This window comes from Montipora foliosa, chromosome 7, assembly GCF_036669935.1.
Source record: "Montipora foliosa isolate CH-2021 chromosome 7, ASM3666993v2, whole genome shotgun sequence".
NCBI classification, from domain to species: Eukaryota; Metazoa; Cnidaria; class Anthozoa; order Scleractinia; family Acroporidae; genus Montipora; species Montipora foliosa.
This window is the reverse complement of record NC_090875.1, coordinates 8,481,611-8,499,110: the sequence shown is the minus strand read 5'-3', so window position 1 is coordinate 8,499,110 and position 17,500 is coordinate 8,481,611. Positions and strand designations below refer to the sequence as shown.

The 17,500-nt window shown below is 38.0% G+C and overlaps 3 protein-coding genes across 3 annotated transcripts in view; 1 reads left to right on the top strand and 2 right to left on the bottom strand.

Annotated features, from left to right (window-relative positions):
* LOC138010288 (EKC/KEOPS complex subunit LAGE3-like) overlaps nt 1-5,859 on the bottom strand; it is a 5,996-nt gene extending 137 nt beyond the window's left edge. Inside the window, exons 1-3 of the mRNA XM_068857218.1 lie at nt 5,813-5,859; nt 5,606-5,734; nt 1-2,166 (exon numbers count right to left, since the gene is read on the bottom strand). The exon at nt 1-2,166 is cut by the window's left edge and continues 137 nt beyond it. Coding sequence (XP_068713319.1) covers nt 2,049-2,166; nt 5,606-5,734; nt 5,813-5,841 — 276 coding nt within the window. The 5' untranslated portion in view covers nt 5,842-5,859 and the 3' untranslated portion in view covers nt 1-2,048. The remainder of the gene's footprint in view (nt 2,167-5,605; nt 5,735-5,812) is intronic.
* Nucleotides 5,860-8,877: 3,018 nt separating this feature from the next.
* Nucleotides 8,878-11,298, top strand: LOC138010641 (dual specificity tyrosine-phosphorylation-regulated kinase 2-like). Its single transcript, XM_068857618.1, has one exon. The coding sequence runs from the start codon at nt 8,986-8,988 to the stop codon at nt 10,708-10,710; it is 1,725 nt and encodes a 574-aa protein (XP_068713719.1). The 5' UTR covers nt 8,878-8,985; the 3' UTR covers nt 10,711-11,298.
* Nucleotides 11,299-13,626: 2,328 nt separating this feature from the next.
* Nucleotides 13,627-17,500, bottom strand: part of LOC138010285 (F-box/LRR-repeat protein 5-like) — a 21,076-nt gene continuing 17,202 nt past the window's right edge. The window contains exon 8 of the mRNA XM_068857216.1: nt 13,627-15,025. Within this exon, the coding sequence (XP_068713317.1) occupies nt 14,797-15,025 (229 nt within the window). The 3' untranslated portion in view covers nt 13,627-14,796. The remainder of the gene's footprint in view (nt 15,026-17,500) is intronic.

The window sequence follows — 17,500 nt, the reverse complement described above, 5'->3', positions numbered from 1 at the left end:
AATTTTTTTTATGCTTATACTTATGTTTGTGGGAACCTGCAGGCTTAATTAGTATTGTTGCTCACATACAAACATGTACTTGTAGACATCCAATTATAGCATGGTGAGTGAATTATTACGGTACATTTGCTGACCACCCAAAATAGAAGAGCATAATATTATGTTCATTGTTGTCACCCTTTTTTACTAATATACCAGCTCTGCCAAAGTAAGGGCCTCTTTTGATCCACTGGCTGGCGCTTTGAAGGTAGATATGTTCACTAATTATAAGGCATGAAAGTGAGAAGTCTACAAGTACCGGTAGTTAAAATGACTGAATTTGAAGGATTTGGCTACATTTTACATTCCAAATCTAAATCTATTTGTGCTCTCTACAGTATAACTAGAAATAGTGTTCACTAGAGCTGCCCCCGCTTTTGATAACCTGTTTATGGGATGTGTATTTAATATAAATACTGTGCATAAGGCCGTTGAAAAATTAACGTTTCACTGAGCATTTTATTAAAGTTCACATTCATGTACTGTAAGTAGTTAACAGCACGAGCAAAGTGGTTGTTGTGACATCGCACTACACCTCTTAGTTTGTACTAAGCTCCCCTGATTAGAATCTCCCCAAACACATTTATGTCTTTCATTAATGCAGGAGGGAATTCAATGAAAAGGAAACGTGAGTTTAATACGTTCCATAAAACAGGCTTAGTAGTTTGAGTATCACAATTGGCACAATTTAACCTTCCTGGATTTGTATGCATTTCAGTAACAAAAAGAGGCCACATATTGTTATCGAAACCCAGCTGGTTTAATCCATATGCTGTAACTACTGTTAAAAGAATACTGCTATTCAAAGTCACAAAATTCAGTTGAGCATGAGCTACAAAAAGAATCAAAATAATGTTCTTGGTATCATGAAAAGGCTCTCTTCCACTTCATTGAGATAACCGAATGTTCTTTTCTCAAATATCTGGCTAAAACAGGCATTGCAATCCCCAGCTGAAAATGAACTACAAATGTCTATGATGTATGACCAAACAGGCTCGCGAATTCCAGTCAATAATGAACTGTCTTCTCTCGAAGACATATAATGTGAACAAGCATTAAAATCATTCCTAATAATTTTGATAAATATGGAAGAAACAAATGTGTAGAGATTTCCAGAAAAGCATCAACAGCACATGAAATTATAAATACCAGGGTTAACAAAGACAGAATTCATAAAGTGCCCTCTTCGAAGTGTAATCACCGACTTGTTTATGTTTGAGTGTGACATACATGTCTTCAAAAGGAAATTGATGGAACAAACTTTACATCTCTTTCTGACAATATCGATACAACTCTGAGTTTTCAGTGTTTCTAACGGTTGAGTTGAGATTCATCATTCTGTTCTGAGATATTTGTGATCTGTTGGATCGAGTCTGTCGAACCCGTTGCTGATTTGCTTAATTGAAAGAGGCCAAAATAACTCAAACCTGGAAATGGCTTTATTCCTTTATGAGTAACTGTTACTTAAAAGGCGCCCTAGTAGTCTAAAATGCCTCTTGCCTGATATGTGCAGTTTTTCTCTGTGTTGTTGAAAGCTGCCATGCAAGGTTCAAAATGGGTCAAATCTTTGAGCCAACATCTCAAAGTTGAGCATTCTGTAAGTTTCACAATTAATGGCATGTACAATTTGTACCTGTATAATGTAACTATGTTGGATCTGTCTGCATGGCTCTGTGCTTTAATACCAAGCTCTCCCAAAAGCATTGGCACCACCAGTAAAATAATAAACATCTTTAGACAGCAGTGCATCAAGTCTGCATCATACAACTTGCACCTTCCATCACTGTGGTCCAACAAGTTGAGCAGATTCTGGGTGCAATTCACTGTCACAGTGATATGCAAACAAATATGTCAACTCCCAAAAAAGGCCATTGTTCTTTTATTTCAGTGATGAGTCCTTGTGCATGCAGCCCAATTTTCTCTCTTGAGTAGAAATTGTTGTTTGGGGATTTAGGAATTGTACAGAATAATATGTAGCATGGTTTTAATGTACAGTGAACACTGGGCAATCATTGTTTTTCTGCTGTTGGTCCAAATGCTTCAATTGTCTCCACAACCAAAGTCAAGTGGTCAAAAAATGCATTGGCACAAACCCTTAGCGTCTTGGCTTCACCAGATGACATTTTCCTGTATTAAAATAAAATATTTAACAGCTTGGGCTTGATGGAAGATACAAGAAGATGGAGAGTAAAGGGAACGAGAAATATTTCATATTAAACGCTTTTAACAACGTCAATGTTTTTAATTGACAAAAGTCACTTTCAGTGCAATAAACATCCTTGGGATTTCATCTGTTAAGGCCTTATGAATTGCTTACAATCTACTGGATCACTTACACTCCTATAGTGGGATTTTAATCTAAAAGGAAACGGCTTTATGTTAACAAAATTAGCATGGGTCTACCCATGATGTGACATCACAATCTGCTTTGCACTTCAGTGTTGAAAGAAATTATTTTTTTGCAATCATCAAAGGGATTCTTAGTGATGTTTCTGTTAAAGTGCCTATCACCTCAACACATTTTTCCACTTTACAAATACAGTAAACACGTGGATTAAGAACATCAGGCTGAAATTTGGCCAATAAATCACCACATAAATAAGGACAAATTTAAGCCTGATAAATAAAACATGTTCTTAATACAAAGGAAAAGGGTATTAGGATAAGAAAACAATACAGTATGTAGTAACTTATATCAAAGTACTATGGTGTTCAGGACCATTACAAACTATAAAAGCCATTATAAAACAGCATTGTATGTTAACTAAACCTTTAGTAATATTTAATTTGAAGAATTTCTGAAACCAATTTTAAGAACATTTTAAGAACACTTTCAGGCTGATTTCTCATGAAGCACCCCTCAAATAAGAACATGATCAGCCTTAAACCTGAAAAAAGTGTTCTTATATGCGGGTGTTTACTGTACATCGTGTTGTTTTTAGAACTTTTTTAAGACTAGAAAAGTGGTCACACTTTGAGTCATAACCGAGCAATGAATGGCAATGGGTTCGATACCGAGTTGACATCACAAGTTAATTTGCATTGAGATAGTTCTTTGAAAGCAGCGATGCAAATTAATTTGTGACGTCCACTCGCGGTCCCAGTATCGAACACATTCCCCTCCAAAATTTGCTTGGTTATTGATCAAAGTACGCATGACCACTTTTCCTGTCTTTCAAAGCCAATAAAAAAAGTGAAATTTCAATCTTAAGGTTCTAAAAACAACTATGTATTTGGGACGATTTTGGAGAATAAATAAGGTGGAAAAGTGAATTGACATTACAGTGAGGACACTCGAACCATGAACACTTGATATTTTGTTGTACATTTTTTAGTGACTATAGAATGTGGGTTCGTCCTTTTGACAAGAGTATTTAATGTTTTTACACTGAAAAAATGCTATACATGTAACACTATACATCATAAGAAGAGCCTTTATTTTTTCGTCGTCGAAAAAAACAATGTACACAAAAATGTCAAGTGTTCACGGTTCATATGTCCTTACTGTAAAGGCACTATACATTGTAGGTTTGTTGTCTGATAAGTTTCTTTCCGATAATTACAAGTGGACTGCCTGTGAACTACAAAGCTTGGTAGCTGCACTTCCACTAAAAACAGAGCATTCACATTTTTTTTTTGCCTTTGCTGACCCCTCAAAATAGAAGAACATTTGTTCATTGGTGTCACCCTTATTTACTAATATACCAGCTCTGCCAAAGCAAGGGCCTCTTTTGATCCACTGGCTGGCACTTTTAAGGTACAAAGAAAGTTTGAAGGTAGATATTTTCACTAATTATAAAGCATGAAAGTAAGAAGTCTAGGAGTAGTTACAATGTACAAATGTAACTGGTGTCAGTGCTGGAAATAATTTTTCTTTATTTACAGGACATATGTCCTTTCAAATCTTCATTTTGGTCGGACATTTGACAAATTGGACCGGACATAATTTATTGACTGACAACACCTTGAAGAAGATAACTCAAGATGTGCTGGTGAGATGTTCGGTCATCGCGTCCGATCATAATGTGAAATTGGCCGGACATTTTCAAAATTTGGTCGGACAATGTCCGATGACCAACTGTTATTTCCAGCACTGGGTGTACATAGGTGGTGGGTCTAAAACACAGGTCACATTCCACAGGTCAGTGTACATGTCATTGATACAGACAAATAAACAACACCAAAAGTGTCTCCTAGTGCGAATCACTCTAAAAAAAGTGGTGTTTCATGTCTAGGAGAAACTTTTGTCTTAGTTGTTCATCATTGGAACAGGGATGTCTAGTCTTGACCAGTGGAATGTGACCTGAGTTTTTGGCGTGCCTGTACACAGGGACTGAACAATTGACGGAAATCAATATCAATTAATCGATTTCTATTGATAATCTACAGACAATCAGTCGCACTAGTTTTTGTGATTACCGTCGTTTTCATCTAAGCATGGACACATGATGGGAAAACATGATTTTTGAAGTTCGAGTTTGGCAGCCGTTAAGTACCGGTAAACAATTGAAACTTTTGCATGCCATAGTTCAAAAGTATTTGAAGCACACTTTATTAGATTAGGGTCAATTACCGAGAAAAAGTCTTCGATGTCCAGTCTTGCTGTCATTCTGTCAAACTTCGAATGATTGAAAACAAAACTTGTCATGTTTGCAGCCACTTAGAGCATGTTTTCCCATCACATGTCCACGCTTAGATGAAAATGACTGTATTAATTGTCATCTATAATTGATACCAATTAATTAACCATAATTGATTGATCAAGTGATTTTCTGATCCTTGATTTCCAACGATTGTTCAGGCCCTGCTGTACAGAACTAAACGGAAAGCTTGGCAAATCTTAAATGCACATTTTTGGCTAACCTATAGAATACAGGGCCACTTACAGTTACATGATGGATAGAGCAGCTAAGATGGCTTGGCAGCTGGCCAGTCAAGACTGAAGAGATTGTGTATTTGCAGCTGGATGGCTTGTCACTTACGAGTCACGTTACATTCATTGAGTGGCTCGGTAGCTCATCAGTCTAGAAGAATGACTGTATTCGAATCGAGAGCTCGTCAGGAGTCAAATTGAAGATAGCGGGTCAGTGTACATGTCTACATTACATGCCTTAGGCTTAATCCTAAGCCTAAGCTCTCATTTCCCATTTTAGCCCTAAGCACTCTTAAAATTTCAGCTTACAATTTACGGTTTGGTTAACCACACTTTATATAAGAGATCGTGTCAAGGATAAGCACTCGTTTACTGATTAATTAGGCCGAAGATATTGTTTCAGGGATTAGGCCTAAGCACTCGTTTAAAATTTTAGGTTTCATTTTACGGTTCGTTTAACTACACTTTTTACGAGATCGTGTCAAAAATATAGCACTCGTTTACTGATTAAGTATAAGAGCTTGTTTCAGTGATCAGGCCTAAGAACTCTTTTAAAAGTTCAATGTAGCGTTCTTTAAAAATGCAATTTGACTGACGAGCCGCTGAGCTACTGCGGAATTACGGCTTCAAAAATGGCCCTGTATTTTATAGTTGCTCCACATTTTTTCGCAATCAAAGAAACTGTCTACTCACACATGTAACACGTTGCTTTCCACAGTCAGTTCTTTTTTCACTCCTCCACGTTTGGGTTCAGGGTCAACGGAAAGAGAATTGTACGCAATCTGGGCTTCAAATTCTGTCGGAAAAGGCACTGCAATCTCCCTAAAGATGTAGCGCACAAATTAATGGTAAAAGTATATATTTCAAAAGGGAAAAAACGTAAATCTTTCGGAGACTAACAGCTTTAACCCTGCTTCCGTGTCCGCCATTTTGAGATCTGACTGGCAATTAACACCGTGGGCTCAGATTTTTGAGAACGCAGGACTGGGCACTAGATAGAACCTTATTCCGGAATAATACAAAATACTTCGTTTTTGCGGAGATTCTCGTTAAAATTGTCAAACATCTGCTAAAATGCTATTTTAAACATTTTTATCATCCTTGCTGCTTCGAAACGCGCCAAACATACCGTTGCAATCATCACTCCACATATTCTTATTCCGGAATAGGGTCAATCGAACGCACCCTTAGTTTCTCAACTACAGATTAGCACTGGGTTGCGTAGCTAACGGTATTGTAGGCGCACGGAATAAAGCTTTGGCGACACAGGTGTCAAAGTGATTTGGGCATCCCCTTGTTTTGGGTACAAACCCCGTACGGCCAAAACGCTAGTCACCCACAGGCGCCCCAGGTTCAGTCTGAGCCCCGGGGGGGAAACTCCAATATGAAACAGACGGGGATGCTCGTCGGAAATTTTGAATTTAACCCCTAAAGGAGACCAATCTAGGCGTGGCTTAAGCAAATTTTGACCCCTAAAGGAGACCGTTTAAAAACACAAAAATACGACACGCAATGAGTTTTAATGATAAAAAGGCATAATCATCGAATGCTTTTATCTAAAAAGAAAATTTAAAAGGAAATTTGACTTCTGTTTCTCTTCGCGTAATTCTGTGTTACTTCGCAGAACCCTAAACGAGACCTTGGTGGCATAAAATATTGGCGCTTTGCCCGGAACACCCTAAGCGAGACCAAAATCCAAATTTACACCCCTAAGCGAGACGACGAGCATCCCCGTCTGTTTCATATGGGAGTCCCCCCCCCCCCCCCCGGGGGTGTGAGCATGGCCGACAAAAATATAAGGATTTGTAAGAGAATCCCGATAAAAAGCTAAAGAATATATGAAAAAAAAAGCTGAATTAAAAAGCCTAAACTTACGGCCATTGTGGATAGTTTCCTTCCTGTGTGGTTATTTTCCAGATCCAACGCGATTTGAGCCATTTCACAAATTCGTGGTTGTCAACAGTTATAATAAAATCCCAAGGCTGGAGACTAAATTCTCAGGTGCCACCAATTTGAGTCAAATATTCCTGGATAAAATATTCCCACGGTCACAATTTCACATCAGAATCAATTGACAAAGATTGAACTTTCATCTCAACCCACCATCAACGCGATAGGAGTCCTGCGAGCAACGTCAGGAGGTGAATACTGCAACCAAACAGCTTTCGAAGGCGGTGTTTTATCACAAGAGTGGGCACCGCTTCGACCGTTGATAATAAACTGACCCTTATCCGGGTGACAGACCGTAGCTCGGTGTCTGACATTTGCAGATTGCAGACTGCAGACTGGCTACAAATAGCGCTATTTGTAGCCAGTCTGCAGTGTGCAATCTGCAGTCTGCAAATGTCAGACACCGACCGTAGGTTGTCAACAGCAAATTTCTCTATTTCCCTATTTCCCTAGGTCTCCCGACATGACTGCATTGACTCAAGCCTTGAAGGAATATATATGAACATGCAAATAAACATTGTTCGCGTAGGATATTTTGCTTCGAATATTTTGGACTTACGGAAGCCAGTGAAAGTTAATTATTAGCATCTGAGATAAAACAGTCGTGGCGGGAGACCCCGGCAAAAAATAAAAAAAATTGCGCTTGATCACCTAAGGAAACAAATTTTATTTGCATAATTAAAGTTAATTCCTTAAAGGCTTGATAAATACAGTTACGATCGCGAATAGCCTACTACGTACAAAGTCCTATTAACAAATGAAAGCGTCATGAATGCACAAAAGTTTGTTTGTTATTCATTTGTGTTTGAGCAGGTTGAAGTTTTGTATTCTAACCATCTGCGGATGTAATTACAAAGGCAGCACTTTCTTCTCAATTATTAAAGACACTGAGTGTTGGTCCGGCCGATGTTCAACTAACTGAGCCACCGGTGCGCTGTGGGTTTGAAAGTAATCCAAACCCCTCCATTTGACTAACCCTAGGCCTAAAATCCAACCTTAGGCCTAGGGTTAGCCAAATTGAAGGGTTTGGTTACTTTACGTTTTGCATGAAAATCGTTGTTAAAATATGTGCGGGACGAAAAAAAATATATGGTTGTTTACAACACGAAGAAGATACAACACAAAAAAATATATGGTTGCTCACACGAGGTGTTTGCATTAATAAAGAATATGTACTTTTTTTTTTTACTTAATTCGCATATTATTATAAGACAGAAACAAAACAAAAGATTCATCGAAAGCTAACCTTAGGCCAGGAGTTTCTCGGCCTACGGTTACCTTTCATCAATGTTTAGGTTTGTTTAATTTCTGTATTGGTAAAGTTTAATGTTTTGGCCGCGCAAAAAGTGGGGCGAGATACCCTCTTTTTTTGCGCTCGCCCTATTCTCGCGCGGCCAAAAAAAGAGCTCGCTCCTCGCTCGCTAGAAACGCTTGCTATGCAGGCTAAGAGACCCGTGACCTGAAACCTGTACTTGTTTTGTACCTGCCCCATAATATGCTACTTTTACAAGCACAAGCAGCAGGAGCCCACAAGTAGGAGCCGATCACCTCCTGGCACAAGCTGTAAAAGCCTATCTGGAGCCCCCGACAAATTAATATTTCTTTTCCGGTGCTCCGCCACTGCTCCCTCAATGTGCGCCGTGACTAAACTCCAGTGTTTTGTATTTTAGTAAGTATTTTATTTACGTCATTTTGGATACAAACAACAAAAAACGAAGAAAGAGTCCCGAACTGATTAAGAAGATTTAAGTTCCCAATAAAATGAATCAAATGTAAACTTAAACTAGCCTTATTTAACGAACGTTTTTTTTTCCTTGCTGATTAAAGATGTACTTTACCGTGGGTGAAACACCTTGAAAAGATCTGTCCTCTCTTAGCAATTATTGTACTAAGCAATCGTAACGCAGATCTGTTTATGACGTCACTTCTGAACCGGTCTGTTTACGTCTTGTGGTTTCCTAGACGCCAAACGAGTGTGCGCTGATTGGTCAAAAATCACCTGGCAACAACGAAACAACATCAAATGCGGCTGACAAAAGCAGAGGGTAGATTACTTCGAAGCAGTGTTTTGTGATTTTAAAGGCTACAATACTGGCTGCGATCGCAACTAAAGGAAGAGAATTATGATAACAACTAGTCAACGGAAACCTTTGCCGGTTTCTAAGCGTAGTACGGGAGGGGATGCGATTTATGTTGATAGGAATAGTAACGCGGACGTTTTGCCACCTTTGAAACCGTCGACGAAAAGCAATGTTAAACCACATGAATCGAGCATTTCTGGAGCTCTTCCCCTTGTTGGAGGGGTTCAAGTGCAGCAGCTGTTTGAAGAAGAAACTAATCAACAGAATAAGAGCAAGATCGTGAATGAAAAGCAAGGTCTTCCGGCAGTTCACAGACCAGTTTCTGTCTCGGGAAACGGGTCGCCAGCGTCGGGAAGAAGATCTAGCATGAATGGCTCCGGAACGCTCAAATCTCGAGGGTTACCGATGACTCCAGAGGCGGCTATGAAACAGTTCATGCAAAAGCTAACTAGTTTTGAACGTCACGAAATCTTCAATTATCCGCAAATCTGGTTTGTTGGGCCAAACGCGAAGAAACGTCAGGGTGTGGTTGGTGGAGCAAACAACAGCGGGTATGATGACGATCAGGGCTCGTATATCCAAGTTCCTCACGACCACATAGCTTACCGCTATGAAGTTGTGAAAATTATTGGTAAAGGAAGCTTTGGACAAGTTGTGAAAGCCTATGATCACAAGACGCAAACCAACGTCGCGCTCAAAATGGTGCGTAACGAGAAACGATTCCATCGGCAAGCTCAAGAAGAAATCAGGATTCTGGAACATTTGCGAAAGCAAGACAAGGATAATAATCACAATATTATTCATATGCTTGAACATTTCACATTTCGTGGACATGTTTGTATGACATTCGAACTTCTGAGTATGAACCTGTATGAGCTTATCAAGAAGAACAAATTTCAAGGGTTTAGTTTACAGCTGGTTCGAAAATTCGCACATTCTATTCTGCAGTGTAGCGATGCACTGTATCGCAATCGAATTATTCACTGCGATTTAAAACCAGAGAACATTTTGCTAAAACAACAGGGTAGGAGTGGAATTAAAGTGATCGACTTTGGCTCTAGTTGCTACGAGCATCAGCGTATTTATACATATATTCAAAGCAGATTTTATCGCGCACCCGAAGTGATTCTTGGCGCTCGGTATGGCATGGCAATCGATATGTGGAGTTTTGGATGCATTTTGGCCGAGCTCTTAACAGGATATCCTTTGTTTCCCGGTGAAGATGAAGGAGATCAACTTGCCTGTATAATAGAACTCTTAGGAATGCCATCTCAGAAGCTATTAGACGGATCTAAGCGCTCGAAAAACTTCATTAATTCTAAAGGTCATCCAAGGTACTGTACAGCAACCACTCTACCAGACGGAAGCACAGTTCTAACTGGTGGTCGCTCAAGACACGGAAAAACACGGGGACCACCTGGCTCCAAAACATTTACAACCGCTTTGAAAGGTTGCGATGATGCCCAATTCATCGATTTTCTTCAGAGATGTTTAGAATGGGATCCAACTCAGAGAATGACCCCTTCGCAAGCGCTTCGACATCCTTGGCTTCGCCGGCGATTGCCAAGGGCGCCAGATGCGAACTCCAACGAGAAGAGCGGTTTTCAGCGGCAAAATTCTAGCTCAGGTGTTGCTAAACTGCCACCAGCTGCTCCAACGTCCGGTAAAGCGAAGCCTCGAAGACCTATCGAAGAAATTGTGGATGATGGTACCGATTCTGCCAAGCTCAACACAAGAACTGTTCTTCCAAAAATAGTCGGGAGATGATTTCTTCAATTCAAGCTGATAATTGAACCAATGTTGTATTGTATCAATTTTAAGCTATTTTAAGGACACGAATTGGAAGTTTTCAAGGCATTTTCGTTTCTTTTAATATGACAAGTAGTACTGTACTCAAAGAGAAATTATATTTTATCGCATTTTCATGAGGTTCGTAAATTTTTGAAGTCCTTTAGCGTGTTTTAAGTTAATCATCCCCGCTGTGAAATCTTTGCGAAATGCATAATCGTCATGTTAGCTCATCATGCATCCGCACGCATTCACGGAGTTATGACAGCTGTTTTGCTCACAGTTTTGCAGGAAAAAACCCCTCCTTTTGTCGTTAAGACCAACAATTATAAAAAAAAAAACCTTACCGTCATATAGAAAAAATCTTGAAATTAATCCTTGTACTTGTACAAGCAGCGCATAGGTGTTATCAATATTAATCTTTAGTTGTACATACATCAGCCGAATTTTTGGCTATAAATTTAATGCATGTTTTTTACCCGTATGAAAGCGAACTTAAGCGTTGTAATAAAGGGAAAAAGTGAATATTATGAGTTTACTTTTCCAATAAAAACAACTCTTTACGTATACGTCGCTTGAGCGGTTTATCATTGTGTCGTTTAAACAGATATAGCGAGCGACATTGCTAGTTGCTGAAGACAAATTCAATGTTTGTGGTACACATTCTTTCCTTTTCGCTCACCGATGCAAGTATTCGTGGCCATTGTGTTGGAAAGATAACAAATTCAGGTTAGACTAACACTGTTCCATTGGCCAATTAGCGTGCGGTTTCTTTAGATGTGACAGGGCAACCCTAAAACCGGGAATCCGGAATCACAGTACAATACACAGAGTAAAAACTATCCTAAACATTCATAAAAGCTAACGTTAGGCCTAATTAGGCCTAAAAACGTTTGTTTAGGCCTAATTAGGCCTAAGGTTAACTTTTATGAATGTTTAGGATAGTTTTTACTCTCTGTATTGTACTGTGATTGCGGATTCCGGGTTTTAGGGTTGCCCGATGTGATATAACTTGGTTATATTTGCACGGAGCAATCAACTAGTCCGTGGGCACAAGATACATAGACAAATGAACATAAAGAGGGCTTTGCCCATAAAAATGTGTTACTCCAGTCGTGTTCTGTGCATTTTCGTTGACCATTAATCAAATTTTACTGAGCTTATTAAAAGTGGGGAAGGGAGGTAGACTTTACCTCTGATGCATGGTTATTTTAGAACTGCACCCAACAAAGCAGAAAGGAATGAGTTGTTAGCATTGTTGTCCCCAATGTATATTCAGGGAACGTGATAACGAAATGTATGAAATCAATCAAATTTTAGGCAAATTGATTAATGTTATCTAAACAGAAGGGAACTTCTTATTCATGGGACTGTCAAAAAAGATCAAAAACGAGCACTTGAAATGTCCATAGAACACCTTGATCTGAGTAACTGCTGAATTAGTGCGTTTTCTTCAAAGTTCAAAAAATACAAAAATAATTGTTATTGTCAAGCAAGAAGAATGATAATTAACATTAGGCATTTTTGACCATTTTGTTTGTGAAAAAGAACCAGTCTTCTGCTTCCTTGTATGGTCTATAAAATAACATGAAATTTTGATGCCATGTGTGACGTTCAATCAGTGAATTAATAATACCTAAAGTGTACACTATTAAGTGAACAAAGTTTTCTGTGGCAATTATTGATTTCATACTCACCTGGCCTTAACAAGAGTGTCGGAGGATTAGTCCCTTCATCAGGGAGAACCAAGTGCTCACTTGCACCTTGGAAAATAGGGTAAAGATTCCTTGTGCACCATTCCACACCATAATGGTTTGAATTAATCAGTCATGGTTATATATAGCTCCTGGAGATTACTTAATTTAATTAACCCATTCACTCCTGTAAGGGCCACCGAGACTTGAAGATTTTACTCTGCCTGACACCACACAATTTTACTTGTCAATGAGGAACCCCACAGGAGTGAAAGGGTTAATCATGGTATCCCCCCAAAGTATGGCAGGGGTTTAATTAGCTGCAGAGGTGGTGAAAGAAAGGATCTTTACTATTTGGCCAAAATTTCTGAAAGATCTTTATTATTAATGGTAAATATTTTTGCAAGAAATGAATGTACATTTGAAGTACAGGTCATAGACAAAATAGAGAAGTGATCCTTGCACTTAAAAGATTTAAGCAGTTGTCTCTCATGGACAGCTGAAACATCCAGGTGGCTTCAACAGGAAAAAAAAAAGAGAATTCTTGGAAATTTGAACCAAAAATTCAGACTACCTTTTGAGGTAGTTTTTTTATCCCATTTGGTGCAAACCAACCAGGATTTTCCTGCCCATTTGACAATTCTGCAGGCTCTACATCTCTTTTTGCATGTCCACTTTGCACTTTGCATGGATCTACTGTTTGGAAATGTTATATTTCATGATGGTAAGCACAATTTTGTTAATAACTGATCTGTATATTCAGAAAATGACGTAAACAAACAGAAAGCACCTGTGTCAAACAACTTGAAAATAACCCTGTTTTTTTACATGGGCAGAAATATCCTAATGTTTAAGTTATTTGCATAAAATGCCTCTAAAACAACCCTATTGTTTATCGTACTCTTCTGTTTAATAAGGACCCTTCCACCTCCATGTGATTTGAATGAATTTCATTCAACTTTTACCAGTCCCAGAAGTGAGAGTTAAAGACGGTGTTGCTAGAATGAAGGTAAGGCTGACAATGAAGTTAGGATTAACCTAACCTACACCTAGGTTTGGCTAACCCTAACCTTGTTTTAGCAATGCCAGATTTAAAGATTTTACTCATCAACTGCCCAGTATGGTTGAACCCATCAAGGACTGAGGTCTAAACTGGTATAGCTTCAGGATCACCAAGGGACATAATAAACCTCTCCACCACTTTAAATCACAACAGTTCTATTATTTTATTTCACAATTGCAAATATGTAATAACTTTTCCTCCTCCCTTAGAGAGTAACACCAGAAACTTCAAAAGCAAGAAAGGATGATTTCTGATGGGTCAACAGTTCATGCAGTCAAACCTTTTGTCCATACGTAACCTGTTAAATTCTGATATCATGACTACTCTTCAGTCCAAGAAAATAATCGTGACAACAGACGGTACTCAATTTATTTCTACTGGAGCAACGAATTGCTTGACTACATAGTATTACATACATGTACTATGCAACTCATACTGTAAATTGTGCTCTCCTTATTAAAAGTTGTAAGCTATCTTAAGTATACTCTTTTCTTCTATAATATCTACATTTATACTGGTATTTGCCTAAAATGTTTTTAAAGCATTTCTATGAAAATCATTGCATAGAGCTGCAATGGAAAAGAAAATTAAGTTTTCTTCATTTCGGAAGACTGTTTTCTTGACATTAGGATGACAAGATTTTAAGCTTTGATTTCTTGAAGAGTAATTTTCTTTTAATAATAATAAAAAGTGTTTTCTAATTAATGGTCTTGACCCTTCCTCAGCTGCTGTGAATGGGTTCACTTAAAGTAAAGTAACTCAGAGAAAACAATCTCTATCAAAATTAAAATCAAAATTATACCAGTAGAGTGTAAGGCTAAAATGCTTTCAAATATTTCTGAAAAAAGGAAAAGGGTTTTCTTTCTCACTTCCACAGTGACAATCACTAATTTATTTCATTAAAAAAAAGAAAATGAACAAACTGCTTTGTCTATGGAAATATCTGTTTATACAGTCTGCATTCCCTTCACAGTTAATGTTAAAAAATCACCACTCAACCTGAAAATTATGCTTGTTTAAGGAAAAAAATAATTAATTACTAAGAATACTGCAATCTGACAGGGCAAAAGAAGCTACAAACTCTTGTTAGAGAAACCAAAAATGTTTTTACATACAATAATTATTTTATAGTGCCACAGTTAAACTGGTCTCGTATTCAAGGACAAGAAGAGGTCATCATCACCCAAGCCTTCATGTGAAATCAAAGCCTTCCTTGGAAACAGTAAAATGGCCAACTACTAAAACATTTAGTGCACAGCTGCAGTGCTTTGCACTCTACAGAATTACATTTAATATTGCAGCTAATGTTTATTCACCAGTGCGGCAACACACACGGTTTTTACACTGCAGATTTTGACAACCACTGGCTGTATCAGGGTAAGGGCCCTCATCAATATTGTCACAGTAAAAGAACTCTGCATGGTCCAGATTAGGACAAACATTAACCAAGTCCCTAAGTCCTTGAGCAGTCACTTGAAGGCAGCCTGATAAGTCCAGGTGACGCAGCTTAGGCAATCCTCCATATCTTGCCAAAGCCCTACACACAAAAATAATTAATAAGACAGTCAAAAAGAAACATCATGATGTGCATGGAAAAACAATAATAATTATTACTGAAGGGAAAAGTGATCCTGGAACTTAAGTGAAGAATTTAAGCAACTGTCTGTTAGTACATGTATGTGTATCGCATGGGCCCCAGGGCAATCACGGATTAATTTCATGCAAATTTTCAAAGTTTTCTCACAAAATTCATGATGAGGGTAATTTGCAAAACTTTGAAAAAAAAAACAAGTGAAATCAATCCTTAAATTATTGCACAAGGGCACATTGCAATTACATGTTTATCGCATAAAGGGAAAAATTATTGAGAGAAGCAAATTCAATGCCACAACAAATGACAATCAACACGCTCCCATTCGGTTAAATATCAGTGTTGCTGTCAACTGAAATAGTGCTTAAAATGTATTTTATATGTGGAAAAAAAGTAGTTTAATCTGGAAAAAGATTCTCTTGTAAATTAGCTTGCTTTGGATAAGTAACTGTTAACAAATCAGGATCAAGTAATCTTGCCCTCTTGATTACCAAAAAACCCTTGTGATTAAGGAACAATGCCCTCAAATCAGCATTCAGTAATTTTGCTCTGTATGTGATAATAGTAAGAATCGATTTCCTAAAACCTTTGAAAACAAATATAAACAATAAAGAGGAGTTATTGAAATGTCATGTATTTCCATTGTTTCTCTCTCTTTTTAATAAAATGTCTCCACTAGACACTTGAAAACTTCAGTTGGCTTCAATGAGATTCAAACCCATGTCCCCTGGAATACCAATGCAATAATTATGTTCTACAAACTGAGAAATGAAGCCACTCAGTTTGGAGCAGGTCAATAAAATTTAATTATTAAAATAAATCCACAATTGTGCTATCCAATGGATAGTGATTTGTCAAGAGGATAGCGCTATCCAGCTTTTGAATAACTGGGGCCTGTCTGTTTACCAAATGAAGAAAATTTTCAACACGAAATACAGCAGTTTAAGCAGAAATTGCTTGTAACTAATTATGGCAGCTGATAACTAAATCAAATTTGTTTTTCTTCAATCTATAACAAAGGTTACAACCTTTTTTTCTGGAAACAAAACAATTATGTTGATAGCTCTATATAGTGTGCTTTCTACATCACATCAAAGTAGTGCAACTGGTGTAAGTAAAATAGACATGATATCATAAAATAATAAGAACAGCACATGCACTCTCATTGGTCCATAGATGTGTTTAGATGAGAGTACGTAAACACCACTGTGACATCACACAAATTTTGATTGTTCATGTGTTGTCAGAAGCATGTTTTGATTGGCTGGTAGGAAATAAAACCAATCAAGTAAATCTGTTTCAATCAAGAAGTAAAAAAACCCAGCATTTTCCTTCATTTGTCAAATTATTTTTGAGAAATATTTTATAAAAGTAATAGAGAACTTTTTCAGTGTCTACACTACATAGCCAGTCATCTAAACACTCAGGGAGTTTGGAGAATTCTTGAAAGTTATGCAAACCCTCTAATGCAAATTCTCCCAACTCCCCTTTGTGTCTAGACAAGGCTATGTAAACATGGACAAAGTCCTCTTGTCGACTATTGCTTAAATAGTGTAATTATAGGCCATTAGCACTCACAACAGCCCACAAGAAAAAAAGTTTGAATGTCAACTTGGCTTAACCAGAAGTCCGTAACCCAGAAGTGTCGATCCTTCTTATCTGGCCTTGGCTCATCAGACAATGCACATGTACATGTAGCTAAGATTTGGAGTACAGGTCCCACCAAATAATGCTCAATCCGTTGACCACAACACTGATGTTTGATACATAAAACCAGGTAGCTACGTGAGGGATTACCCATGCTAAATGCAAAAATAACAGTGGCCATTCTAAATTTATAGATAAAACCATAAAGTAATGGGGCTCATTCCATCGAAGACTGACACTACTGGGTTGTGGATATCTGGCTTAACCCAACCAAAAACAGATGAAATGCACATAATTTCAAATAGAACTTGAACCCATTGACTCCCAGGGGTTTCCAAATGACAAGTGGCATATACGGCCGGTTCAGGCTGGCTTGGGATTCAAAGAGTTAATAGCTGAAATTTACTTACTAGGGTATTTATTGATAATGATTTGCCTTTGTTTCATACATTGAGTACAGCAAATAAACAGTTGCCTGCAATGTTACATGTACTGTACAGGAATCTAAGGGTGCGTTCGATTGTCCATATTCCGGAATAGGAATACATGGAATAGAAGTTAGAAATCCTTCGTTTTTACGGAGATTCACCTGAAAATTGTCAAACACTTGCTGAAATGCTATTTTAAACATATCTTTATCATCCTTGTTGCTTCAAAACGCCAGACCTACCGTTTTAAATCATCACTTCACGTATTCTTATTCCGGAATAGGGTCAATCGAACGCGCCGTAAGATGTGAGATACATTTAAAGGGGTCCGTTTTTGAGTGGATAT

What these genes read in the sequence shown, in the direction of transcription:
- LOC138010641 (XM_068857618.1), top strand. Translation starts at nt 8,986, where the DNA reads ATGATAACAACTAGTCAACGGAAACCTTTGCCGGTTTCTAAGCGTAGT.